Here is a 27,600-nt window from a genome sequence, read left to right on the forward strand (position 1 = left end):
TCTCTATTGTCATCTCGATATTTCTTTATTTTACGTAAATAATGTTGCCTCTGTATCACAATCCTTGTAGATTCCATAATTACCATTCTCTTGTCTAATTTTTTATAACTTAATCCGCATTCTATTAAAACAAGCCTCAATGTATTAAGGGATTTATATGCATAATCGGGATATATTTTCAACTTGTCCTGAAGCATTTCCAACGTTGGAACTTTGTTGTCCGGATAAAATTCGTAGACATAGCGACAAATAACGTCTTTAGTGGCCTTATCAATATTTTTAAGGTTTTGTCCAACTCTTTGATGTTTAACAGAATGATCACTTACATCCCCAGCTGCAGTAACACTTAAAACTGTCGTACGCGCAAGTTTGGTAAGTTCACATATCCTTAATACAATATTATTTTCCGAAAGTGTACTATTTTTGCCTCTTAAACAGGAATATATATTTAGAATAATCCTTTGCGCTTGAATATGTAAGTCCTTATTTACAAATTCGCAATTCATTGGTGTTGGATCTAAAAGAAATATTTTTACTTTTAATTGTTAAAAAAAGTAGATTAAGGGTGAATATTATGACCGAGCATCCCTATACAATTAATTATTAAACTTGTTTTAAATAAGAATTTACATACCTAAATCGTCCGTTGGATTGTGGCTAGTATTCTCGTTGGTATCACATATAAATGGTCGCCAAAAAGCCATCTTTAATGTATTTACAACTTATTTCTACTGTCTTAACTCAAGCTTAACTAAAACACAACACTACTGTTTGCACAAAAATATTAAAAATATACGTGAACTTGCTGTCGTACACGACTATACTGAATATATCGTTTAGTATGAGAAACCTGAGAAGGCATTTTTGACCAGATAACGATAAAGTTTGAGCGTAATAACTTCCGAAGAATTTGACTAATTACACTTCAGTAGTGCCCGATAAGATACGTAGAAAGTAATAAGCCACAGCTGCAATGTGGACAATACCGTTAGTGATCAATTACAAATAATGTTTATATTTCTGAATTATTTGGGACTGGACCTGAAAAATTCTTAACTTTTATTGAAATTTAAAATTGATGATTAAAAGTATATACATACATAATGCAAATGAAACGTAATGTGCTTATTAATTTGAGAACTAAAAAATGAGAATATAGTTTTACTATAAAAATAAAATAATTATAAGTTTATCACGACGACACTGTTATTGTGTTTCTTATATGCTTGCCGCCTTTGAAACATAAGCAATTTTTGCCAGATAACGGCAAAGCCAGATTTGGTTTCAGTGTGTGCACTCCCGAAAAATTTGACCAATTAGATTTCAGTATTACCCAATAAGATACGTTAAAAAGTAATAAGCCACGCCAATATCCGTGTGGACTAATACCAGGAGTAATCAATAATTACAGAATTACAAAGATTTATCTTTATTTCTATATTCGCCGTAGAATTACTGACCGGACCCCAAAAATTGTTCTTTCCCAATTCATATCGTTTCTACTTTTATAACAGTTTAGTAAATAACTTATACATACCTAGTATGCGCTTTTTCTGTTTTAACGTACGCATTGAATAGTTTTGTCAGTATGGGGTAAGGTTTAGTAAGATGGGAATTAAATAACTATATAGTTTTGAATTGAAGTTTATTAACATTTATAAAATTATATCAACAGCAATCTGCTTATAAATCTTACTATTATATTTTAGTGATTTATTGCAATAATAGTACCAGCGTCTCTTTTGTTACATAGTGGTTGTACGAGTAGTCGAGTTACAACGTGTATCCTAAAAGTATCAGCTATACTGTAAGTATTTTTTAATATTGAAAGAAATTAACACTTTATTTTTTAATTAGGTATAAATCAGTAAAAAAGTTATAATGCATTTAAATTATTTTACAGTGATTCTTATAATAAAAAAATTACCAAAAACGTTAGACAAATATTTAGGAATTTTTGCTTTAAACTAATGGCTGTTAGTTATATTTATTGACGTATATGTCAAATTAATTCGAATATATTTGAAAAATATATTATTTACATAAAACAGCAAATCAAGAATAATAACGAACTTTTAATAGTATATTACTTTATGAGGAGGAGAAGCATGACTTTTCTTGACGCGCCCGATATTACGCGCCGAACGAAGTGAGGCGCGTAATAGAGGGCAAGTCAAGAAAAGTCGCTTCTTTGCCGAATAAAGTATACTATTTTTTCTTCAAACGTAGCAATTTTTAACCATAAATAGTACAATTCATACGCTATTTTTACTCGAAATTAACTGTGATAATTATCAAAGTCGTCTAGATGTTAGAAATTAAAATAATTAAGTCGTCGGTGGGATTTGCGTCTCCCTGGTTACAGTTGTTTGACAGTTGTTTGCAATTATTAAAGAAAGCTTATTGTTGTTGCAACCGCAAGCGCAAATTTAGTGCGAAAATGGAAAACCTAAACGAAATTGAGTCCGCGGCTAATGATGCAGTAACACGTTTGGGGCCCTCCATGTCCGGAATAAAGTATCGGTTAGCGTACAAGCACTTCCAAGAGTGGTGCGATACAAGAGGAGTACGGCAAGTTACCGAAGACGTTTTACTGGCATATTTTAATATAATGGAAAATGAAAATAAATGGAAATCTTCTACAATGTGGTCACGATACTCTATGATAAAATCCGAGTTAGTTATTAGAAAAAATATGGATATAAGCAAATTTTTAAAGTTACGTGCCTTTCTGAAAAAAAAAAAACAAGCGAAGGATATACTGCAAAGAAGTCTAAAGTTTTCACTAAAGACGAGTTTGATAAATTTTTGTTTGAAGCGCCAGATAAGTTGTATTTAGGATTATAGGTAAAAAAATTATATTGCAAAGTATGTAATATACTCTACTAAATTATAAAAATATTTCACATTGTTTTGTTAATTGGGGTTACCGGCGCCTGTCGCAAAATGAAGACTGTGGACATTGAGGATAAAGAAAATGTAATAATTATCAGAATCCCAGACAGTAAAACATGACAAATTAGATCTTTTACGATAATTGGTCAAAACTACATTAAACTGTATAAAAAGTATGCATCACTGCAGCCTGAAAATTTCACAGAAAAACGATTTTTTATCAAGTACCAAAATGGAAAGTGTTACCGAAGCGTCATGGGAATACATTCGATCAGCGCAGTAGCTCAAAAAGTAGCTAGTTATTTAAATTTAAACAGTGCATACAAGGGTCACTCTTTACGACGAACTTCAGCAACACTTTTAATTGATGGAGGCGGAAATCTAGAATGCCTCAAACGACATGGGGGCTGGAAATCAAGCACGGTTGCCGAAGGATATATAGAGGATTCAATAAGAAATAAGAACGATAATGCTCAAAAAATTTTAAACCCTCATGATTCGCCAACATCGGGAATGATTGCTGAAAGTTGTTCTCGACCATCAGTATCATCAACAATTATCAATGCGTATCAAGAGTCGGGAACATTTTTGCACGGTTTCAATTTTGAAAATGTCTCATTAACTAATTGTACCTTTAATATTACTATAAATAAAAATGATGTTTAATTGTTGTTAATGACATTTGTATTGTTGCTTTGTGACATGTTTCATATTGTTGCCATGACAACATTTTTCCCTCCGCCGTAAAGAGATGGGAAAAAAAACTGCTGCCGGCGGAGACATCAAACTTTGACAGGATCAAGTTAGATAAGTAATGTCATCATTATTTGACGTTTGAAGAAAAAATATTTTACCTGAAGTTTAAATTATTTAGTATGTACATTACTTTAAAAGGTTATAAAAAAAGTGGATATTATTTTGTTCTTAATAAATTATATATTTTTGTATTTTTTGCCACAGAGCAAAATTTTTTTAAGAATCAAGAATCGAATAAATAGTCAATAGTTCTTCTTCTCATCCGATTACTACATTTCTTGGCCTTGAAAAAAGCCCTGAAGTCTGGAAACTTCGCACATAGGTTGGCTTTTGCTTAAAGAATTTACTGAATTTTAATTTAACAGGCCTGTCTCTTCTCGTCTTTCTATTATCTTTTGTTTTTTCATAAATAAAAAGTCACTAGTCTTGAAACTTGGTACATAAATTGCACTAGATGTAAATAAGAAGCTTCTTATTCTCATTCTTTTTCTTTTTGGATTTTATTCTACTGACTAATCAGCCAATACATTTGATTTGTTAATTTTTGGGCCACTGTCGTGAGTCTGAGAATATTATATCTTATGCCCTATTATCAGTGAATATATATATATTTCATCTAAATAATATCTACATTTTATTTATGTTTTCTGTTTTCTTATAAGTGGTTTAAATGTTAATACTGGATAGGTTATTATAAAGGTTATAATTTTATATGGTTGATCTGTAGAAATCTGAGAAGAATTTTTATAATTTTAGGGTTATTATCGCATAGATGCATTGGTATGTTAATTGTGGTTTTAATATTAATTTTGATCAGTTCCTTATATACATCATAATCTTTTATTTTGTTTATTGGGCATTCCAAAATATGTGTTCTAATGTTTTCATTTGTCCACATTCACGGTATGGGTTATCGCTAATGTTGATCTTATATAAATGTACTCCTGTCAGGCAATGACCAGTCCTCATTCTAATAATGGTAGCAATATGCCGATGCCGCCTACATATGTATGGATACAGAATAATAAACAATCAGAATGCCTACTCTGCTTGAAAAAATAAGTACGCGCATCTCGTTTACGCAGACGGAATCAGTCATGTTTTAAACGGAACCAGTGCTGTTCAGTGACATTTTATCTGGTGTGCATAAAAAATTAACCAAATTAATTTATTTACGGCAACTATAGACATTATATGCACTATTTTATTCGTGCTTTTAGTTGAAAAATAGATTAAATTATTTCAAATGTACTAAATTATTAATCTCTAAAAATTTAAATTACAGTTCTGTCATAGGTTGTCACAAATTTCTCAATTCGAGTCTGTTTCCGTTTAAAATATGGCGGTCTCGTGCTGACAAACTTCAAAGGAGGCATCTGAGAGTGGGCATTCTGATTGGAGTGGTCTGGGATTGTGTCAAGCCATGGTTTATTAGGAAAAAAATTTGTATGTTGTTATACCACTTAACTTTATATTAAAAAGAATTTAACCAATTATTTTGATGCATGGAACATATTTTATTTTTTTAATAATGGCATGATATCCAAGTTACTTAATCTAATTTTAGCAGGAATATTTAATTCAGTCCCAACCTTTGCCAGTTGGTCAGCTATTTCATTTCCCTCGATATCATTATGTCCAGGAATCCAACATAATCTAATATCTTTCCCATATTTAGTTAAATAGCATAGTTTCTTTTTAACTACCAAGACATTGTAGTCCTTTGTTTCAGTTATCATATTATTATAAATTTTTTTCTATAGCGCTTTTTAAAGCCGTAAATATTAGGTAAAGCTTTATCAAATAAAGCTTTTTTTCCTCACAGATCATTAGGCCTTTTGAATAGCTATTATTTCAGCTGTACAGATATTAATAAGTAAAGCAATTTTTTCAGAAACGGAATAATTTATACTAGGTATGTGTATTCCTATGTCTGTTTTGGCTTTCTCAAGGTTTTGATTTTTTTGTTTTTTTGAAGCATCTGTAAATATTCGTATGTAATTATAGTAATACGAATTTACAAAATTATAATATTCCCAAAGGTTATGGGAACTATTTTTTTAATAATGATTTTATGATTGGTATATTATAAATGTAGATATTGTATTCATTTGAATAGCGGGCTGGTATGTCACTTGTGTTCATTGATGGTAAAAACTTTTTGACTCCTGTTAGGGCGTCAATGGCGTCAATCACATATGTTGGATTTTTTCCCTTCCAATATCCTTGTTGATAACCATGATATTTTTTAAGGCTAGAAGCATATTTATTAATGAGTGATTTGAAGTTGTGATAATTTTTGCTATGTATTTCGTAGCAATATATTTAAATCTATCGTGTAGATCGATAGTTGCACTTTCTGCTAGAATGACATTAGTGGGAATAGATTTTATCATCCAATATGTTGTTTTTAAAGCTTGGAATTGTATTCGGTTTAATTTTATAAAATTTTGTTACGAGAAAATATTAATTATAGTACCACCATAATCTAATTGTGATTGTATCAAGCCATTATACAGATAACGACCACGTTTTGTTGACCATAGGAATTAAGATTTATTGCAATCCCGGCTCTAGAGTAGATTTATTATAATGCTCTAAAACTAATTTTTTGGTTATTTTTTAGCCTTAATAGCAATACAAATAAATAAGTAAGTAAATAAGTAATATGCTTTATTGTCACTGAAAATTGTACAAATTTTATGGACAAAGCTTATAACAATAAGACAAGAAAGAAGAAAAAAAATCAGAATAAGAATCGTTTGTACTTTTAAATAAACAAAAAACAATAAAATTTTTTTAAACTTAAACATAAAAAATACTACCTAGTTAAGAATTTACAAACTTCGTAAAATGTACCCAACAAAAAATAAAAATTAGGAAAGCAGATTAATGAATCAAGGGCTCAAATATTCCACCTCCTTGTGCTAAACAGTAACCAAATCTGTCATACAGATTTCTCCTCATATTTTGGAGTAGGGCTGGTGTAATGCTTGCAGAGAAATGAAGTATTTTTGCCCTTCATTCGACTAGGTTTGTGGCCTTTTCAAACTGATGCCTATAGATGTTTATTTTAAGAAAACCCCAAAAAAAGAAATCGTTAGGCACTAAGTCACAGGATCTAGCGGGCCATTTAATTATACCACGTGAACTTATCAGTCGATCAGAAAACGTTTATTGAGGAAGACAATAATTGCTCTAGAGTTGTGAGCCGAACACCCATCCTGTTGGAAATAAACCTCCTGAAAATTAACGGGAAGACGTCGAACTGCCGGTATGATCTCGTTCTGTAAAAGTTGTAAATATTTGGGTCCGTTTAGGTTTCCATCGATAAAAAATGGACCGGCAATATGGTCGCCTAACACCCCAGTCCAAACATTTAACTTTTGCGGATGCTGCGTTCGCACTGCATCACTGAGGTGCTTATTTTTCCGAGAATAATACCTTGCAACGGATGGATTGTTTTTTATGTAATGAAAATGAAGATTCGTCAGAAAATAAAATATTTTTTAAAAAGTGTATATTTTCATTCTGTTTATCTAACATAAATTCATAAAACTCCATCTGATTAAAGTTATCTTCCGGAAACAGTTCTTGTGTTGGTTGCATCTTAAAACAGTGATACTCATTCCTTTTTTGAGAACTCGCTGGACAGTTCGAGCATTCTTGTTAACTAGCAATTTGTACACTATTGCAGGGTTCACTAGCTTCCACAAAAGCACAAATATCAATATCCCTGTTTTGACGCTCCTTATCGACAGGTCTAACACGTGGTTCATTAATTTAATGACACTATTTACAACTGTTCGCACATTCACATTCCGAAGTTTGAAAATGTTTAATGCTATTTTTAACTGTAGTAACACAATTGGTGAGGCTCTATTTTCGAAGGCAACAATAAATAAATCAAATACTTCGGGTATCGAATGACCCTGAAAGTACCATGTTACAAGTTACACTTTTTCTTGGACGGTATACAACGTAATAGGCATTTTATTAATTATTTGTTTATTCTCTCAGAACTCTATATACAGTGTAGGTAAAAGTTTATGGTCGGTATGGTAAAATTTACCAGGATATCTAACGCAGATATAAAATCATATTTTCAGCGAACAGACAAAGATAACAATCATATTTCCCCTTGGTCTCCCCTCCATATTTCTTATTGCTGCCCATGGCCCAGTAGTAATAACGATTAGTTCCGATTAGTTTCGATTAGTTCCGATTAGTTCCGATCAGAGATATTTTACATATCTCCGGTTCCGATCCTAAGAAACTAGAGGTGGGTCGTTGACATTTTTATCGGAACCGTTTTTCGTAAACTGTAACTAGTTGATTGTTTATCAGTAGTTTCAAATAAGCGAGTACACAAAAAACATATTGGCTATTATATTGAAAGAAACCAACGAAGGATATATTTATTATAACTTAAAAAATAAATTAATACAAATAGTACTTACATTTACATGACACATTATTAAATAGCGAATCGTCTAAATTGACAGTTAAAATTTTTTTACGTTTTTCCACTTTTCTTGTTGTTTCTTCTTTTGTTTAAAATTAAACCAGATTTTGAACATGTGTTCACAATGAACAGATTTTGTTACAATACTACAATATTTTATGAATATAGTGGTTAAGTTAGGATATACATGGCGATGGTTTTTCCACCACTGTAATGGACAGTTCCAATCACCTTTCGAAATTTTTTGTGGTTAATATCATCAGACAAATACATGTCGCCTTCTTTTATATCTCTAGATACAGGTGTATGTTTAGATGAGTCATGTCTAATAAATTCATCAAAAATACACCATGGACTTAAGTCATCTTTATCAGTTTCTTTTTCTTGTACTGGTTGATTTTCACTAGTACAATATTCTTTTTCTTTTTTTATAGAAGTAACCAGCTTCTTAACTCTTTCTTTTGTTTTTTATAACTAGGTATTCTGTTTAATAAATGAGTTTCGATTTACGATTGATCTGCATTTTCGATTTCAAATCTTTATTGATAGTTCGTCAAAGGATTTATTTATTGTAAATATTCAATTATGAATTATTTTTCTTAGTCAAAATTATTGACCTAGTATAAGAATAATAATTTTATTTTTAAAAAATGCGCATTTGTAGAAGATGCAGCTTTTATGGTCCACTTTCTGAATATTGCAATGATTGAACCTTCTCCTGACGCATTTCTGTCCGTTTCGACTACTTCTACTACAAGTACTGACATACTGCCACCGCCACCCAAGCGTCAAAAGCTGATGGATACTTCCATTAATAAAAATATTAGTTTAGAACAAAAGAAACAAATATATATGGATTAAATAAACCTATGCAAAGACTTGTTTTATCTGTTTTCCATAGTTGAAAAACGAGCTTTTAAAAAGTTTGCAGGGTGGATTCCTGGATATAAACCACCAACAAGAAAAACTTGTTCATTACGTCAGGCTCATTACTTCAGGAATGTTATACCAAAACTAAGCAAATTATTAGATCACAAGTTGTTAAAGAAGTAGAAAATATCTGTATTACTACTGACCTTTGGACATATGGAGTAACTGAGAGTTACATCGCATTAACAGGACAATATTTAACCGAAAATTTAGAATTTAAAACGATTTTATTAGGCTGCTGCCATTTTTCTAGAAACCATAATTCAGAAAAGATCGCTTTTGAAATTAGTGAAATTATTTCACCAATTTCAAATTTCAGTTTCTAAAAAAACACATTTCAAAAAAAGTACCTTATCTTTAGAAAGGCTTTTAAAGTATCAATTACAACATAACAAAGTTCCCAAACGGCCAATCCAAGACGTGGAAACTAGGTACAACTTCACCTATTACATGTTAAAAAGAATGACCGAGTTAGAAGAGGCAATCGGTTCCACTTTTGTATTAGTTAATACAGACTTAGACTTAAACCAAATCTAAATAATGAAGACTGGATTATTTGTTCTCAATTTTTCCAAATTTTACGGCCTTTTAAAGAAATAACAACTACAATGAGTGGCAAAAAATACTTGAAGGGTAGTTCAGTGATTGTTATGGTAAGCTGCCTTCAAGAATCTTGCAATAAAATTTTAGCAAACGGTAACCTTACATCCATAGTATCCCACGTAGTACAATTACTAATATCGGGTTTAGCAAAAAGTATTGTAAATGTGAACACATGTTCAAAATCTGGTTTAATTTTAAATAAAAGAACACGGCTAACAAGAAATAAAGTAGAAAAACTTACGTCTTTAAATGTCAATTTAGACGATTGGCGATTTAATAATACCGTAAAATGTAAATGTAAGTACGATTTACTATTTGTATTGTTTAGTTTATTTTTCAGTTATAATAAATATATCCTTCATTATTTTCTTTCACTTCAATAAATATACACATAAACGATAATAGCCATTATGTTTGTTTATGTAGGTACTCTTTTACTTGAAACTACTGTTAAACAATCATAGTTAGTGTTTACGAAAATCGGTTTAGTGGCGTTAAGAGCGTAGGCGCAAAATTTCAGGCCAATGCTTTTTAAATGTATTCATTTTTTTCGAATCCTGAGAAAACTAACAAATATTTTTGAAAAATTTAAACGCAGAATGAAAGGTGACATTATTGCCTAGGGCCGAAATAAACAAAAAGTTATTTTGAATGAGATACTTAAAATTCAAAATCACACTAAATTTTCTCTTTTTTCGCCCCTGTAACTTATTAAAATAAACATTATAGAAGTTTTCAGAGACTTTCGGCCCTCGGTAATAATGTATTCTTTCATTCTGCGTTTAAATTTTTCAAAAATATTTATTAGTTTTCTCAGGATTTGTGTGTTCCTACTTTGATTCGGTGCTTTGACTACGCGACTATTTATTGTGGAGTTATATGCATTTTATTATTTTTATTGGAAATAAGGCACAATGTGACTTTAAAATAAGCTTATTTTGATGTTTAGATTTTTAATTCGGAAATCGTACTTAAAATATGAAACATTATTAAATTTTATTTACATAAAACGATTTCCGAAGTGGAAATCAAAATGTTAAATTAAACTTATTCTAAAGAAAAATTGTGGCAAATTTAAAATAAAAAACAGTAAGCTGCCATTTAAATCAATTCGCCCAAATTTGATTATCTTAGAACGTTGTTAAAATGCTAAATAGACAACAGGTCAAATAAAACCAATAAGTTTGGCAACGTTGAACTTCTCCTCTTTTCTTAGTTCCACTAATGCTATTTCGACCATATAATGGGCTGACCTAATATACCTCTCTCTTTTTAAATAGGTGTTTCTCACTCCATCTCACATAAGGTCCATACCGACCATAAACTTTTACCTACACTGTATAGGTGGAAACGTGTAACATGTCACAGCGATTGCCATTGTGTTGTATGGTCAATAAAACAATGTCGTGATCTGTATTAATTTTAATGTTTTTGGATCTGATCCCTACCATACTCTACAAAGAGCATATATTATATTAATGCATTTAAAATAGATAATTATTTTCAACGTTAAAGTACCTTCAAATAAATAAGTTTGTTGGTTATTTTAAACGAAAAAGTAAAAAAAATTACTAATAATTTTAAATGCTTATGCTATATATCTCTGCTGTAAATCCAAATTGCTTCAGCTTTTTTTTTGTTATATTTTGGATGCATGTTTTTTGTTAAAATAAACATTCTAGAGCTAGAAAAATTCATTGAATGTCTTGAACTTTAATAGCCTGTAGTTAAAATTTTTAAAATTTTAGGTGTCAGATGAATTTTTAACGATGGAGACTAAAAAGCAAAAATACGAAACCGAGTACTTGAAGTATTTAATGGATATAAAGGAGGAAGAAAATGAAGATGGTCAAGCAAATCAAGAAGTTAATACTTTAAGAGTTAAACCAGCAACTACGAGTATAGTTTCTTGTCGAACCCAAAACAAAAGCAAACAGTCTAAGCCAATTTCAAAACCAAAAATTGCTACACCAGATGAAATAGAAAACCAAATCGATATAGAATCAATAAAAGGGAGATTTGGGTGGGCATTGATAGAAGATTCTTATTTACCGTATATTATGCGACGAGATGGACATTATTTCTGTCTTAAAATAATCACAAAAGTGATATTTGGAAATTATACAGTTTTATATGAGACTGAAATATTGAGTTGTGTAAAACATATTTTTGATTTGACATTTGCAACGAAAGCTGAGATATTAAATTTCAATAACATTAACGCATTTCATTGTGATCACCAATATGCTAAAGGACTGCTCATTGCATCACCTCCTGGCATTTTAATCCATCAGGATCATGTAAAGGAATTTGGACAATATATTAAATGGTGTTTTAAAATTATCTACACTTATGTTCAAGATGCTTCAGTTCGAGCTGGTTATGTCTTGATTAATGGCGCATATGTTTCATATGTTGTGGTTGATGGACTTAAATACGTCCCCACATTTTATTTTGAAATGGATCCCAAATCCTTTGAAAAATGTGAAAAAATTGAACTAAAAAACTGGGATTTAGCTTATATTAAATTTTGTGGTCTAATACAAGGAGTTGCGGCCAAATATACTGCAGGTAAGTTACATCATTTTTTAGTCTTTTAAAACCTACTTATTGACGTCAATTTAGCGTTTTATGAAATAAATAAACTTTAAATTAAATTTCAATAGGCGATGCAGGGCGTGTAAACAACGATAAAATTGTATCTTAATTGTTAAATATGTTCAAAATTGATCTACTCGTTCCGACAGTATCAGTACATTATTAAGATTACTTTATGAATTTTTTTCTTTTCTCGATTATTAGTTATTATTGCATAGTATATAAATCATTGTAGTCATTGAATACATTATAGAAAAATAATCATATTAATTAAATTAATTAATAATTTAAACGAATATTCTAGTACCGATTGTCCGAGAATATTTAAAAACTAAACAAAATAACCATCCCTATCTTACTGGTAAAATTGCTACTCGACGTCGGTCGTTGAAAACTAACTGATACAGGTTCGGACCAGATTTACTATTTTGGTATTGAATTGTATTTTGAATTGATTTGTTAGTAATGTTTTTGTCGTTTTGATGGTTAAAGGACAATTTATGTTTATGCTGTGAATATTGAACCAGTAATAATTATTTGTTGTGCATTTTATAACTAAACTATAATTTCACTATTTGGGAGAGTGAGTCATCGTTTGAAGGCGTAGAAGTGGGGAAAGGCGTATGAAAATCCAGTGGAGTACACTCACTTTTATTTCAACGTTAATTATATTATATTGTTTAAATATTATTGTTCAAAATAGGCCACCATATATTTATCTGCAGGTTTTTACTGAAGTTTTCATCTCTATATCCAAAGACCGTTTGCAAAGATATAAATTATAGTTATATTTATTTTATTTGTTTATTATTATATATTTATATATTCTTATATTATTTTCTTTTTTTTTTCTTTAAACTTTAAAAACGGTCTCTGTAATAGAGATCGAAACGTCAGTAAAATAAACAAGTAAATGAATGTATTGTGGCTTATTTCCAACATTCTCCCTAAAAAAAAAGAAATGCCACAAGCAAAAAGCCACAGAAAAATAAATATTGCTATCATTTGTATATTTGAAAACGATCTTCTTATATAGAGATCGAAACGTCAGTAAATTAAACATTTCAATTAAATATATTGCTACTTATTCCCAACATTATTTCTAAATATACAGAACGGCAAGCAAAAAGCCATAGAAAAATAAATATTACTATCACTTGTATATTTGAAAACGATGTCTTTATACAGGGATCGAAACATCAGTAAATTAAACCTATAAATAAATATTTTGTGGCTTATTCCATACAGTCTCCTAAAAATACAGAATGCCACAAACAAAAAGCTATAAAAAACAAGTAATTTTGCAGAAAGCTTACTGATGCCACCAGGCTGTCACGGAAGTTACGCTAAAACGTCTTTTGACGTGACCCGTCCTTAAAGAGTTACACAATGAAATTTTTTTAAAACAAATTTTAAGACAGTTTCCACACCACCCGAGAGGTATGTCTTGTGGCGCGTCACTTTTTTTTTAAATGGGTGTTCGCCAAGAGCCATATTGTCCCATTAAATAAAATAAACAAAACACTTAAACAGTATAAAACAAAACAAAATAAAATCCTATAAAATAAAATAAAATTCTATAAAAACAAAATAAAAATAATTTTGGATGTAACAAAACATTGTACTATTCTATTTAAACACAAACACTATACACACTTACTATGTTCTTCTCGTTTTTTTTTGTTTTTGGTGTTTTTATGCTGATGGCTACTAAACTATTAGAAAATATTATTCGCTGTCTAAATCTGAAGATGCAGTGCTGCTATCGCTGTCATTATCTTCACCTGGTGTAATTATAATTGGCTCTAGTAAAACTTTGACATGAGTGTCAAGTTCCCACATACGATATTCTTCTTTAATTATGTGGCCTATACATTTAGCCCATTTCTCTGGAGCTACATGGAGGATTGCTTGAATCAAAAGTTCCTTAACTTCGTTTAATTTGAGCGTTTTGTTATTGCGTGCTACTTTTCCTTTCACTTGCGCCCAGATAAGTTCAATGGGATTAAGTTCGCAATGATAAGGTGGTAGACGTAGAACTTTGACACCATAATCTTTTGCAGTTTCATCCACAACATATTTAAGATATTCACTTTTCCTTAACCGTGCAATGTCAAGTAGTTGAATTTTGAGCATTGATTCTTCGTATGCAATCCCCTTTTCTGTAAGCCATTCTTGAATTCTCCCTTTCCGCCATGCCGTCGTCGGTAATTGTTCCAGTCTGCGGCTATGATATGGCGCATTGTCCATAACAACCACAGACCCAGATTCCAATTTTGGTAAGATTCTCTTAAACCAGCGCTCAAATACTTCGGAAGTCATTTCTTTATGATAATCACCTGTTTTTTTCGACTCAAATTGAAGAAAACCATCATCAAAGAACCCTGTATCACTTCCTATATGGGTGATGATTAAACGCCGTCCCTTTCCTGATGGAGCTTTTAATCCTGTAGACCAGCCTTCTATAAATGCTTCGCGTGTAGTTTTGACATTTAAATCTTGCCAAACTTTTCCAACTGTAGTTATGACCTTCGTTAATCCAGGTTTCATCCAAATAATATATTTTGCATCCAGTGCTGCGAATTTTTCGTATTTCTTCTAAATATTTTCTTCTCCACAGAATAATTTCATTTTTTTCTAATAGCATACTTTTTCTGTTGCGTTTTACATATCGAAAGTTCATTTCGCGCATGGTTCTGATTAAGACCCTATGAGATATCTTGGTTAAAGAGTCATCGTTTTTGAGCTCTTGAAAAATTTTTTTCAGTGTTGGAATTTCACTCCGAAAATAAAATGAATGAATTTTTCGACGTATAATATTCCTTGTCTCGTCATCGAAAACAATGCTTTTCCTACCTCTAGTTTTACCTTTTTCTTGCTTTTTATTTTCCGATGTATTTTTAAGTACACGATAAATACAGCTAACGGATACTTTTGTTAAACTGCTACAAATGTCGACCGCTTGGCTAACATTTAATGCCATTTTTCTGCCGACAATTCCTTCATAAACGTTTCGTATCATTACCTTCTCTTCGGACGTTAACATTTTCCGTCTCTTTTGTGGCTTTTCATTTTTGGAATCAACATCAGAATTTTGCTGTCTTCTCTTGGAACAACTCGGTTTTTCATCCATTGTATTTCAATGATCTGTGTATATACTATATATACAATAATTTCAATAATTCTGTATAAGAATATAACTAAAAATTTACTATAAAACGACAAACTATAACACTCTTATTATCAATAACACGTTTTATCAATACTACAATACAGTATTGTTAAAACAGTATTGACAACAATAAGTTTACAAACTTATCACATAAAATATATCTCACAAAATACACTACCCATAGAAACGCCAATGTAAAAGAACCATTCCTCCGGCGAAAAAATAATAAAAACTAGTTTTATGGCATGTCTGGGTCCGAATTGTAAAACGGAATTTCCTCGCTAATTCCAACATTGCCAAACGATTGAAAAATAATGTTTTAAAATATCGATTTTTATTTTATAAATTTAAATATGTAACGAAACGGAACATATAAATAAAATTGATTTCATTACAATTTTGTGCTTAATTTTAACTATTGAAAAAATCATGTTTTTTTTGTATTTTTATGACGGTAATAATCGCTGCGTGACACAGCCGTCACCGTCACTGTGTCACGCCGCCAAGAACAGAATTCTAGTAATGAGAAGTCGCCTACGCACTTTGGTGTATGGCCTTTTAAGAAGAAGAAGAATAATCGCTGCGTGGAAGAATACAGGTTTTGTATGACCATAATTACTACTTGTGAACAAGAATTGACTACACTGTACGACAACTTCTGGTCAAGTCTACTATAGAGAAGCACAAATAAATATACTACTTTATATATTCTGTAATTTCTTATGAGGAAACGAAAATTGCAATCGAGAAAACAGGCAGATTTCGAGGGCCGCTGTGTACATTTAAATTTGAGGATATTCAGCGTTTAAACTATGAAATTACTCTTCTGAATTGAGGGTTTTTACTATACTTAGGTATTTTTTTTCTGTATAACGACTTTAAACTGTATACGTGATTACAGTTGTTGAAAACATCATGTCATCTACTGATTCTGCTCACAAATTAGTTGAAAATATATGGAGTCGTTCTCGAAAACGAACTACAAGAAGTTTTCTTAGCTTTAAACTGAAAGAAATAATTTAAAATGTATTTAAATAAGAAACAATAGGAAATCCCAGGTTAGTGGTTGAAGATATTGTAAAAAAAGTGGAGTGTAAAGTTGGAGTTTGTCGAAGTGTATTTACGGTGATGAAGGAAGTTTTTTTATGAGAAACAAAATACCCACCGTGGATGGGGTTTTAAAGGAGGTAAACGATGATCTTGATTTGCCAAATTTGACGTAAACCACATTTTATAAAATATTAAAAAAAATTATTTTTAATATCAACGCAGGGGAATAAACGCCCTTTTATTATGCAGAGACGACATTGTGGTGTAGCGACGAGAATATATTTAATAGATAAGAACTTATAGAGAAGAGAAACGCAAAATTTATTATCTGGATGAGACATGGTTGAACGCTGGACACAAAAAATCTAAAATATGGATTTAATATTATAGACACTATTATCAAATCTCCTAAACAAGCTTTTTTGGATGGATTAACCATGGGATTAAAAAAACTTTCAAGTAATTTATTATATTCTACATATTTCAAATCTCAAAACTTACAAATACTTTAAATTTTTAGTAAAAGGTGAACGACTTATTATTTGAAAGATTATTTGTCACATCAGCAGCAAGAATGAATTTGTTTCAAATCCCCTCTGTGCATTTGACTCGAATAAGTCTGATGATTACCATGAAGAGATGATCAGATCCAGAGGTAGATCAATCTTTTGGAAATTGGTGAAAATGTTCCATGTCTTACCAATATTAGAAGACAAATCTATCATTGTTCTTGACAACGAACCGTACTATTTTGGTAAAATAGAGAAAATACCAACAAGTGCATATAAAAAAAGCAATATCCAAAATTGGCTCCGGTCCAAAAATATAAAATTTAATCAACATACGCTTAAAGTACAGCTTCTTTCCATCATAAAAAAAATACACCATACCACAATAAACTGGTATTGAGACTTCCTCCGTATCACTGTGGGTTAAACCCCATAGAACTTATCTGGGCAAATGTTAAAAATGATAGTACAGGAAAAAAATACCATCTTTAAATTCTCGGATGCCATAAATCTATTTTATAATTTAATTTCATCAATTAGACCAGAAATGAATGCACATGGAAGAAATGCCTTTTACATGCTCAAGAAAAAGTAGAAAAGGAAATGTGGCGGCTGGAAAATATAATTAAAACACATTTAAAACCACCTGTTATAAACGTTGATAATAGTGATTATTAAAGCTCGGATTATAGGCAAAATGCCTTTTTTACCTATTTTGCCTATTATAATTGTTTTTTGCACTTTTTGCCTTTTTTCGTAAATTCCGCCCATTTGTGCCTTTTTTAAAATTTCATGGTACTACCCATGATATTATTCTATTACTAAACCATTCTACAATAAAATTTTGGGTCAATAATAAAATATCAATGGTTTGTTTATATAACAGATTTCTAGGAAAATGTATCTGATCAAGACTTGAGGGTTAACTATTTGGAAATCCCTAAGCTTTATTAGTTTATTATCAGTTGTACAGTGGGTTACTGTATCATAGTTTAGTCAAAAATTGCTATATCATATATAGTTTTGTTGCGTATACCGAAAAGCAAAAAACACGTTTTAAAACGTTTTAGATATTTGTGTGAAAAGATGACATCTAAATTAAGGCTATGGATCGCACCTTATTCGAAACTTTCTCTAGAAGGAGATGGAGCATTTTGTAAACCATGTGGCAAATCGGTGAGTTTTATTTTTTCTCGTCCCACAACATAACTAAATTCTAAAGCGGTTTTAGCATTCTAATTATTTTTTTTTAATTCTCAGATTTCAAGTAGAAAAAAGTACTTTATTGACCAGCATTGTGGAACCCCACTTCATAAACGTAATTTGGAAAAATTAAATTGCTCTAAGTTAGCCCAAATATCGCTGCGGGATAGTTTAAGCAGTTCAAAAAAAAAGGAGGAAGACGCATTTAAATTTGATTTATGCCAGATGATGATTGCATCCAACATTCCTCTATATAAAGTTAATAACCCTAGTTTTAAATGCTTTTTCGAAAAATATCTTAATAAATCCTTACCGGACGAGAGTACATTGAGAAAACATACTGTGGAAAAATGTTGTGTGGAATGTATTTCAAAAATTAAGCGGGAGTTAGAGGGCAATTTTTTGTATATTATCGTGGATGAAACAACAGATGTATGCGGCAGGTATATAGCTAATTTAATGATTGGAATTTTGAACGAAAACTTTGCGAGAAAACCTTATTTAGTTGCCGTTAAAGAATTGGAAAAAACAAACAATTTAACAATAAGTCGATTTATACAAGATAGTTTAACAAACCTCTTTTTACCCAACGCTATACCAGTGAATAAAATAGTTTTAATGCTTTCAGATGCTGCGGCATATATGTTAAAAGCTGCTGTTAATTTAAAGCTTTTTTATCAATTTAATTCATTGCACTTGTGTAGCCCACGGGATAAATAGAATTGCTAAAGAAATAAGAAATCTGTTTCCGTTGGTAAATAATTTTATACATTTTATGAAAAAAGTTTTTGTAAAGGCTCCGTTGAGGGTGCAAATATATAAAGAAAGACTTCCCGGTGTCCCTTTGCCACCTAAACCAGTAATTACAAGGTGGGGAACCTGGCTCAAAGCAGTTTTTTTACTTTGAACACTGCAATGAAATAGAATTAGTTATGTCAGAATTTGATGATGATATTTCCGAAGCCATTCGAGAAGAAAAAAAAAATATTAAAAAATCCCAAATTGAAACAGGAATTCGCTTATATTAATGACAATTATAAATTAATAGTTACCACAATTACCTTATTAGAAACACAAGAGATAAATTTATGTGAGTCAGTAAAATTAATAGATAATTTAAAGACGAGAATTAAATCGGCACCTGGAAAAAACGGTCAATTAAAAAAAAAAAAAATGAAATATGTTTTCGTCAAGAATGAAGGTTTTTCGTTTTTATCTAATGTTGCTAAAGTTTTGAATGGGACATTTTCCGAGGAATTTTAAATTATGCCAGATTTATTATCCGCTCTGAAATATGCTCCAATTACATCTGTCGATGTCGAACGTATGCTTTCAATGTACAAATTAATTTTAAGTTATCGAAGACATAGTTTTAAGACCGAAAATATTGAAAAACATTTTGTTATTTCTATTAATGATAAAATTTTAAGTGGTTACAATGTTTAATTATTAATTTACAGTTATTTAGTTACTAGTTTATTTATACTAATGTTATGATTATGATGTGTAAATATACCTGCCTTAAGTTAATATTACGGTAATTCACTTTGTACAATAAATAATAAATTATATTCCTTTATTGGCATATATAAATATATGCGTATATTTTGCCTAAATGTTAATATTCCTGCCTTTTTTAATAAAAATCTTTGCCTATATAGGCGCCTTTTTCTTCAATTTTTGTTGCCTATAAATCCGAGCTTTAGTGATTATTATCCAGTTCATCAGAATAATGTTTACAAGTAGCCGAGATCTCGATATCTGCCATATATTTACGCCGAACTCAAACTAATTATGAATCACTTTGTATTTTATTCCAAGAAACTAACAGTTTTGCAATATTTAAACTTTTTGGAATCGTACACACCACTATAACAAAAATTATGAATAAAACTTATATTTTTTAAAAACACCCTGTATATAAAATTTTTTAGCCGTTTTTGAGATAAAAAATTATTTTTTGGTTTTTTTCGTCCTGTATAAATGGTCCTATTATCGAATATCAACTAAAATCAGGTTTTTTGTCTCGCATTTTTGCAAAATTAAAATATAAATTTCGTGTTTTACAATACTTCTGACCAAACGAAAAGAAGGCCTACACGTGCTAATGTTTACGTCCCCTGCATCGGTTATTGAAATTTAGTTATAGTTTCATATTAGCGGCGGAGCTAAATGTTTCTGGTGTAGTAAATGCATTATTTTAATGTTTAATGTCTTAACCCTAGAATGTTACACTAGTGTCGCCAGCGACACCATGAAGTTTCAATTAGATGCAATTAAGTATTAACTAAGTACCTTTCTTTACCTCTTTTAGTTTCAAATCAACTGTATCGGGCGCTAATAGATATTTTAGAATTTTTTTCGGTGTCACATACGACACCACAATAAAATTCCCGTTATTAATTCTGAATATAGAAGTAAATGGCTTCAATAAGCAAAGCGTTGGCTCAGACTGAGTTAGAAGAAATTAGGCGTGCTTATGAGGCTGATGAGAGTGATGAAGTAATAGTGTTTGAGTAAGGATGAAGAGAACGAGTCTGATATCCACTCACTTATTTTATTTTTCATCTTCATCATTTTGTTGTTGTTGTTGTTGTAACAAAACAACAAAATGGAAGTTAGAATAGATGTATAACTTACAGAACCTATAGAAATAGGTAGCGGGATAAGACAAGGGGATTCGTTGGGCCCCATGCTTTTCAATTTGATCATTGATCAAATCATCAAAAGTTTTTACAAAGGAAGAGGATACAGAATGGAAAACAAAGAAATAAAAATATTCTGTTACGCAGATGACGCAATATTGATAGCCCAAGATGAAGATAGTCTGCAAAGACTGGTCCACAGATTTAACATAGAGCAAAAGAATTTAATATGACAATCTCATCTCAAAAAACTAAAAAAATAGTTGTCAGCAAAGCTAACCAGATGTAAAATAGAAATTTATGGCATCAGTATTAAACAAGTTATGAAAATAAAATACTTGGGAATTACACTGCCTAGATATGGAGACCTGGACAAAGAAGTGAGAGATCAAGTACAAAAAGTAAATAAACTGGCAGGATGCGTTAATAACACTATATTATGGCGAAACAAACTTATTATCAAATGAAATCGTAGGCTTCCACGGCCAGAGTCAGAATTATAGTTTCTTCGTCTTCCGGGTTTGGACCGTGTCATTTGTGAGTGACCCAAAAGTGGGTTCATCTCGACGTTTCGCTACAATTGTATGTAGCTTCTTCAGGAGAACAAAGAAAGAAAAAGAAAACAAAAGACAGGAAGATGGGTAGTTAGCAACGGTAACTCAGTTACTCAACGCAACCAGAGGCGAATACTAACTACCAAGATGGGCATTTGGTCACAGTAACTCAACTACTTAACGCAGCCAAAGGTGAAAACCAAATGCTAGGACAGGGATTCACGTCGTCCACTCCGTGGCGCGAACGTCAAGAAGCGCGCGCTGGCCAATCATGTGGCTGCATCGTGGTAGCGGGACCGGACGGCGGCTCTAGACTGAGATTCCAGATGGGAGACAAGTAGTATCCTTCCTCTCGATTGATATTATGTGGATTTTTTCGGATCTCTAGAGATTCGCGGATTTTCCTGGAATAAAAGAAGGGGCTCTTAGAAATAATATGGGTTTTTTCGAACAATATGGAATGACCGGTTTCTTGGCAGTGTTCTGCAACTGCAGAATGGGAGAAAAGACCTGATCGAATGCATCTTTGATGCTCTTGAATCCGAGTTTTGACGGAACGACCAGTTTCGCCAATATACACTTGTCCACATGAACAAGGAATAGAATAGACACCACAGGAAGATAGGGGCGGTAATGGGTCCTTAGGAGAGGGTAGATATTGTGAGATTTTCTTGGGTGGTCGAAAAGTAGTCCTGATACCTTCTTTGCGAAGAATTTTGCCAATCCTATCAGTGACACTTCGAATATACGGAAGAAAAGCCACAGGAGTATTACCCGAAGATTCTGAATTTGTCGTCCTAGGGTGTAAAGGGGGATGTAGATGTCGGTGTGTAATATTTTGAATTGTGGACTTGGAGTAACCGTTGGCGAGAAGGGTTTTTTGCAGATGGCCAAGTTCTTCTCTAAGGTTGTCAGGTTCAGAAATCGAAATGGCCCGATGGATGAGAGAGTTGATCACAGAATTCTTTTGGGCAGGATGGTGGTGTGATGAAGCATGTAGGTAACGATTCGTGTGAGTCTTTTTTCTATAAACAGAGTGACCCAATCGGCCATTGGGCTTGGTGGTGACTAACACATCGAGAAAGGGAAGGGACCGATTATTTTCTACTTCCATTGTGAATTTTATACTCGGATGTTGTGAGTTAAGATGATCTAGGAAGGGAGAAAGGGTATGTTGACCATGGGGCCAGATCGGTTTGGTTTGGATTATTTTGTTGCCGATCTGGCCATTGTGATGCGTCGACGAATCTCGTCTTCGCATCCTCTACTGTTAGTAATAACGTAGCCTAAGTAAATAAATTGTCTGACCACTTCGTAACCTGCCATGTTTCTTACCTCTACTTGGTTGTTTCTAATTCTATCGATGATCATCACTTTGTTTTACTGCATATTTATTTTCAAACCATAATCCGTACTCACCGTGCCTAGCCTATTCATTATTTGTTCCAGTTCTTCTGGTGATGACGCCAATACAACAGTGTCATCAGCATAACGTAGATTTTTGATTTTTTTTCATCCTATCGTTGCTCCATCTTGCCATTCCTCAAAATCTTATGTTCACTATATATTGAGTAGATTAGGGAATATTATGCATCCCTGTCGAACTCCAAATTTTATTTTAAAGTTTTTCGAAACCACATTATTAACTCTTACATTAGTAGTATTATTAACATATAGTTTTTGTAATAAATAGATTGGATGTTGTGGCGTATCCATTTCTCTAAGTATATGCTACATTTTATCCCATTTTACGGTATCGAATGCCTTGAAATAGTCATCAAAGCATAAATATGTTTCTATGTTAAACTCTCGAGATTTTTCGATAATTTGACGAATATTAAGAATATGCTCTCTTGGACGAATCCGCATTGTTCTTGGTCAAGTTGTGGTAAGAGAATTGATTTTAGTCTTTCCTTGATGATGGTTAGAAGGACTTTGCTTGCGTGTGATATCAGTGCTACTGTACGGTAATTACTGCAATCTATCGGTAAACCTTTTACCGGTTTACCCCACTGGTTGGCCACTTTCCGGTATTCCAGATCTCATTGCAAATTCTAAGCACTACTTTCGTTCCTAATTTTTCCATTTCTTTGAGTATTTCAGCTGTTATTCCATCTTCTCCTTCCGCTATTCTGAATTTTAGCTTATAATTGCCGTCTCAATTTCTGATTTCAATATTTGAGGTTCTTTTTTATAATTTATTTTCTCTGTATTATTGTCTGGGTCTTTGTTAGAGAATAGTATTTGGCAATATTGTTTCCACACCTCTGGGTTTGTTATGGTACTTCCACTATTATCTTTGATGATCTGTGTCTGCGGTTTGAATTCTTTCGCTAGATACTTGACTTTTGAGAAACATTCTCTAGATTCTTAGCGATCAGCATGTTCCTCTAGTTGTACACATATATTTTTAATATATTTATTTTTGTCCCTTCTGCACAAGTGTTTTATAGTTAAATTTATGGTGCATATCTCTATTTTTTTTTTAATTCGATGTGCCGTTTCTAAGTTTTCGTCGTTCTTCTACAAGATTGAAAGTCTCTTCAGTCATCCAATGTTCTTCCCAGCTGTTTTGGCTGTGGGATTAGCATTGTTGATAGCTTCAGTGATCCATTTCTTTGTGTACTCCCCCTTTTGTCAGGTCTCCAGTAGTCACTGGTAGGTCAGCTTCTGCTAATGCTTCTCTAAACTTTTCTGGGTGTTTTGGAGTCAATTTTTGTCTTTTATTTGTGACAGTTTTACTGTGTAACTTACTGCGAAGTTCTGTTTGTAACATTTTGTGGTCGGAACCATAGTCTGCAGTTGGTTTTGTCTTAACGTTAATTATTGAGCTCCTCCATCGTTTAGTGACAAGGATATAATCTATTTGGCTCTTGTACCGTCCTCCAGGCGAAGAACATGTTGCTAATCTCCGCGGATGATGTTTAAACATTGTGTTTACTATACTAAGATCCATATCGATGAAAGGATTGAAGGAGCCGTTCACCTCGTGCATTTCGCTCGACTAAGCCATTCTCACCTGTCGTTCCTTTCAAATGGTCGTCTATTTTAGTTTTTCCTATTTTTGCATTCCAATCGCCTATTATCATCATTGGTTCTCTTTTAAGAATGTTAGAGATGGTTTCATATATCAGGTGGTATGTTTCTTCTACTGTTGTATCTTCTGCCGCTTCGTATGTTGGCATATATACTTGTATAATATGAGTTAATATCGCTACGTTTCTTTGTCCTAATTTGTTAGCTCCTATCCTTGGCCTTCTTAGTGTGGCTCATATCTTCTCCTTGATCAGTTCATTCTCTAAGATATACAATTTACCTGGCTGTAGCAGCCCCCTTACATTTCATGTTGCGATGCGTATGCGGTGTTTACGTAATGTTAAGTTTAATCTTCCAGTATCCCATTTCGCAGATATTGCCTGGTCGTCCACAATCATCTGCCCGGTTGACCATTTCACACTATTTGACCTGAAATCGATATGGCGTCGGTTGCTAGCCGGATTGCAGAGCACAGAATTTTTTTGCTCAGTCGTCATTTCATAACTCTCTATGCTAAGATAATCAGGTGGTTTACTTACTATCCTGGTACATATTGTAGTTTTCGTTTTTAAACGAGGTCTGAGTTTTCCCGGAGAATATAAAACTGATTTTTTTTCTTTTTCATATATTGTATACTGTTTTTCTCGACAATTGTTAGTGCAGCTGCTACCCTCTAAAATAAAGTTAGAATAGTATCAATATTTTTAATTGAAATTGAAGAAAACCAAAAGTCAAATATTCCTAATTTTAAATATTTTGTTATGTAATAAAGTTGACAAATAAATAATAATAATATATATGCTTGTTTTTATTAAAGCTTTATAATGGTTCACTTTTGAAAATTGTACATTTTGTACCTCTTGAACAGATGACAACGGTTCCAATGGTCCCCCATTTTTTTTTCTAATTCCAAGTACTCGATTAAGAGTGTAGGCGCAAAAAGAAAGAGAAAATTAAGGGTGATTTTTAATTTTAAATATCTCATTTAAAAGAAACTTTTTGTTTATTCTAAGGGACTTTCTGCCCTCAGTAATAATGTAATCTTTCATTCTGCGTTTAAATTTTTCAAAAATATTTATTAGTTTTCTTAGGATTCGAAAAAAAAAAAAATGAATGCATTTAAAAAGCATTGGCCAGAAAATTTTGCGTTTACGCTCTTAAATTTACAACGAGTTCTTGTGTTTGTGAGATAAGAGTTTTTCGAGGAATATTCTAAAAAAATTCAATGAAATATTTTCTTTTTGTCATTTCCAAACCGTTCCCAAACCAAACTTATGGACTCAACTGAAGTTGACATTTTGAAATTTCCTTACTTATTTAGTATTCTGATATTTTTGCAACGCTGTGGGATTCTGACGTCGTAAATTCTAAATGATATAACATGATTGTAGTATAAAATTACTATATTTTTGATTTCTTAGCATAAATAAAAAATGTCTGTGGTGTCGTGTATGACATCACTTTACCAATATTGACCTAAACAATATCAATACCATTCTAGGGTTAATGTTAAATGCTGTAGTAAATTGTACCAGTTTATATGAAGCGCAGTGTATTTTTGTTGTACTATATTTTACCGTTATATTTAATTATCTTTACATTATTTTTAGGCACATCCTGCTTTTGTTTTGCTCTGGATAAAGTAAAAGAATATTTTTCCCAAGACACAGTAATTTACGAATGTAATCCTGTAAGATTGGTTAATGTTTGCATGCTACTTCAGCAAAGCACGGCTACGAATCTGGCCATTAACTCTTTATATGACTTTAATATTAAAACATCTAAAACTGTGACGGCAACTAACCCACCTCCACTTCAACCTTTATACGCTATAAACAGTTCCCAAAGACACGCTGAACAGCAGACTACTGCAGACAACAATATAGCTATGAGCCCTACAAGTAATATAGGTTGTTCTAATATAGTAAAAATAAGCATAAGAGACAAAGTTTTGTTAGCTATTAGTTTAGATCTACAAAATAACCAAGATGCGTATGTGACTTTGCAAGATCTTGTCTTAAATTTTTTTTGTTCAAACTCTGTTGATAAATTAAAATCGGTCCTGATGCACCTTGGTATTAAAATTGATGAGGCTACTCCTTATCAAACTGCTCTTTTACGTAGTTTTGGTTGCAACCATCATCGTGAGACATTGCTCTTGGTGCATCAGAACACTTTTCAAAGGTTCTGGCCCCAAATCGTATACATGATGGGAAACTAGAAAATGTACTATATAATATCGTCGGCTTACAAATGAAACACACTAATTCAAATAACACAGTTTTGAGATAATCGTGTTTTAAATTTTTTTAAAAACAGCTTGCTCAATTTTCACTCTAAAACTTTTATTCGTTGTTTTGTAATTATACGAAAGTTTTTATAAAGTATTAATAATGATTACTGATGAGGAGAACTATATTATATATTACTAAATTACTAATTTTTGTTTAATTTTTGATTTGAATACGTTGACTTAATATTTTTTACATTTAGCATTTAAGTTAGTGTATTTTACTTGTTTAATTTTGCTATGAAAGATGATTTACGGATATTTTTTTTATTTGCTTACTGTCATACGATTATTGCAGGCTTCGTTCACATTGTAAATAATACAAGGATTTTTGCTTATATACTGCCTTTACTTTTTTCATGTAAATTTTCACAAAACATGAACATTAATACAAAAAATAGGTATAACAAAACAAAACGTGTATAACAAAAAAATGTATGCTTTTAATTTTCAATGTCTTCCTGAGTCCTTTTCAGCTGGCTCCGCTGTTTAAGCTGGGAATTCACGTTCTGGCTTGCGGTCCCACTTAGTAGGACTACTAGTTGGATATTATTTTCGACTCACGCTCCGACTTGCTATCAAACTAGCGGTCAAACTTCAGTTCTAGTTTGTCTTCAGTTTTTTTTTTGAAAAAAGAAGAAAAAATGTTGGATAAAGAAATTATTTGTTGATCGTGTGAACTATTGTGACTCACATCCATTAATGAGGATGATTACAGATTACTAGGGAGCTTTGTGTAAAGTAATTCATAGAAATCTCATACGTAACAGGTGCCAAAGGTCAACTGACTGATGAAATTTTCAATCCGACCTATGATACGACTTCCAACTTCACCATTCACGCTCCCACTTCGTCGCCAGTCGAAAGTTGGACCTTCAAGTCGTCCCTCTAGAT

The 27,600-nt window shown here is 32.0% G+C and overlaps 1 protein-coding gene across 1 annotated transcript; it reads left to right on the forward strand.

Annotated features, from left to right (window-relative positions):
• The first annotated feature begins 1,674 nt into the window (after positions 1 to 1,674).
• Positions 1,675 to 26,734, forward strand: LOC140435521 (uncharacterized). Its single transcript, XM_072524260.1, has 3 exons — positions 1,675 to 1,807; positions 11,398 to 12,220; positions 26,027 to 26,734. Exons 2-3 carry the CDS (start codon positions 11,419 to 11,421, stop codon positions 26,635 to 26,637), a joined length of 1,413 nt encoding a protein of 470 aa, XP_072380361.1. The 5' UTR covers positions 1,675 to 1,807; positions 11,398 to 11,418; the 3' UTR covers positions 26,638 to 26,734.
• The last annotated feature ends 866 nt before the right edge of the window (positions 26,735 to 27,600 follow it).

Source organism: Diabrotica undecimpunctata, chromosome 3 (genome assembly GCF_040954645.1).
Source record: "Diabrotica undecimpunctata isolate CICGRU chromosome 3, icDiaUnde3, whole genome shotgun sequence".
Classification (NCBI taxonomy): domain Eukaryota; kingdom Metazoa; phylum Arthropoda; class Insecta; order Coleoptera; family Chrysomelidae; genus Diabrotica; species Diabrotica undecimpunctata.

What these genes read in the sequence shown, in the direction of transcription:
- LOC140435521 (XM_072524260.1), top strand. Translation starts at nt 11,419, where the DNA reads ATGGAGACTAAAAAGCAAAAATACGAAACCGAGTACTTGAAGTATTTA. An exon ending in TGCGGCCAAATATACTGCAG is followed by an intron (nt 12,221 to 26,026) that starts GTAAGTTACATC and finishes CATTATTTTTAG; the next exon opens with GCACATCCTGCTTTTGTTTT.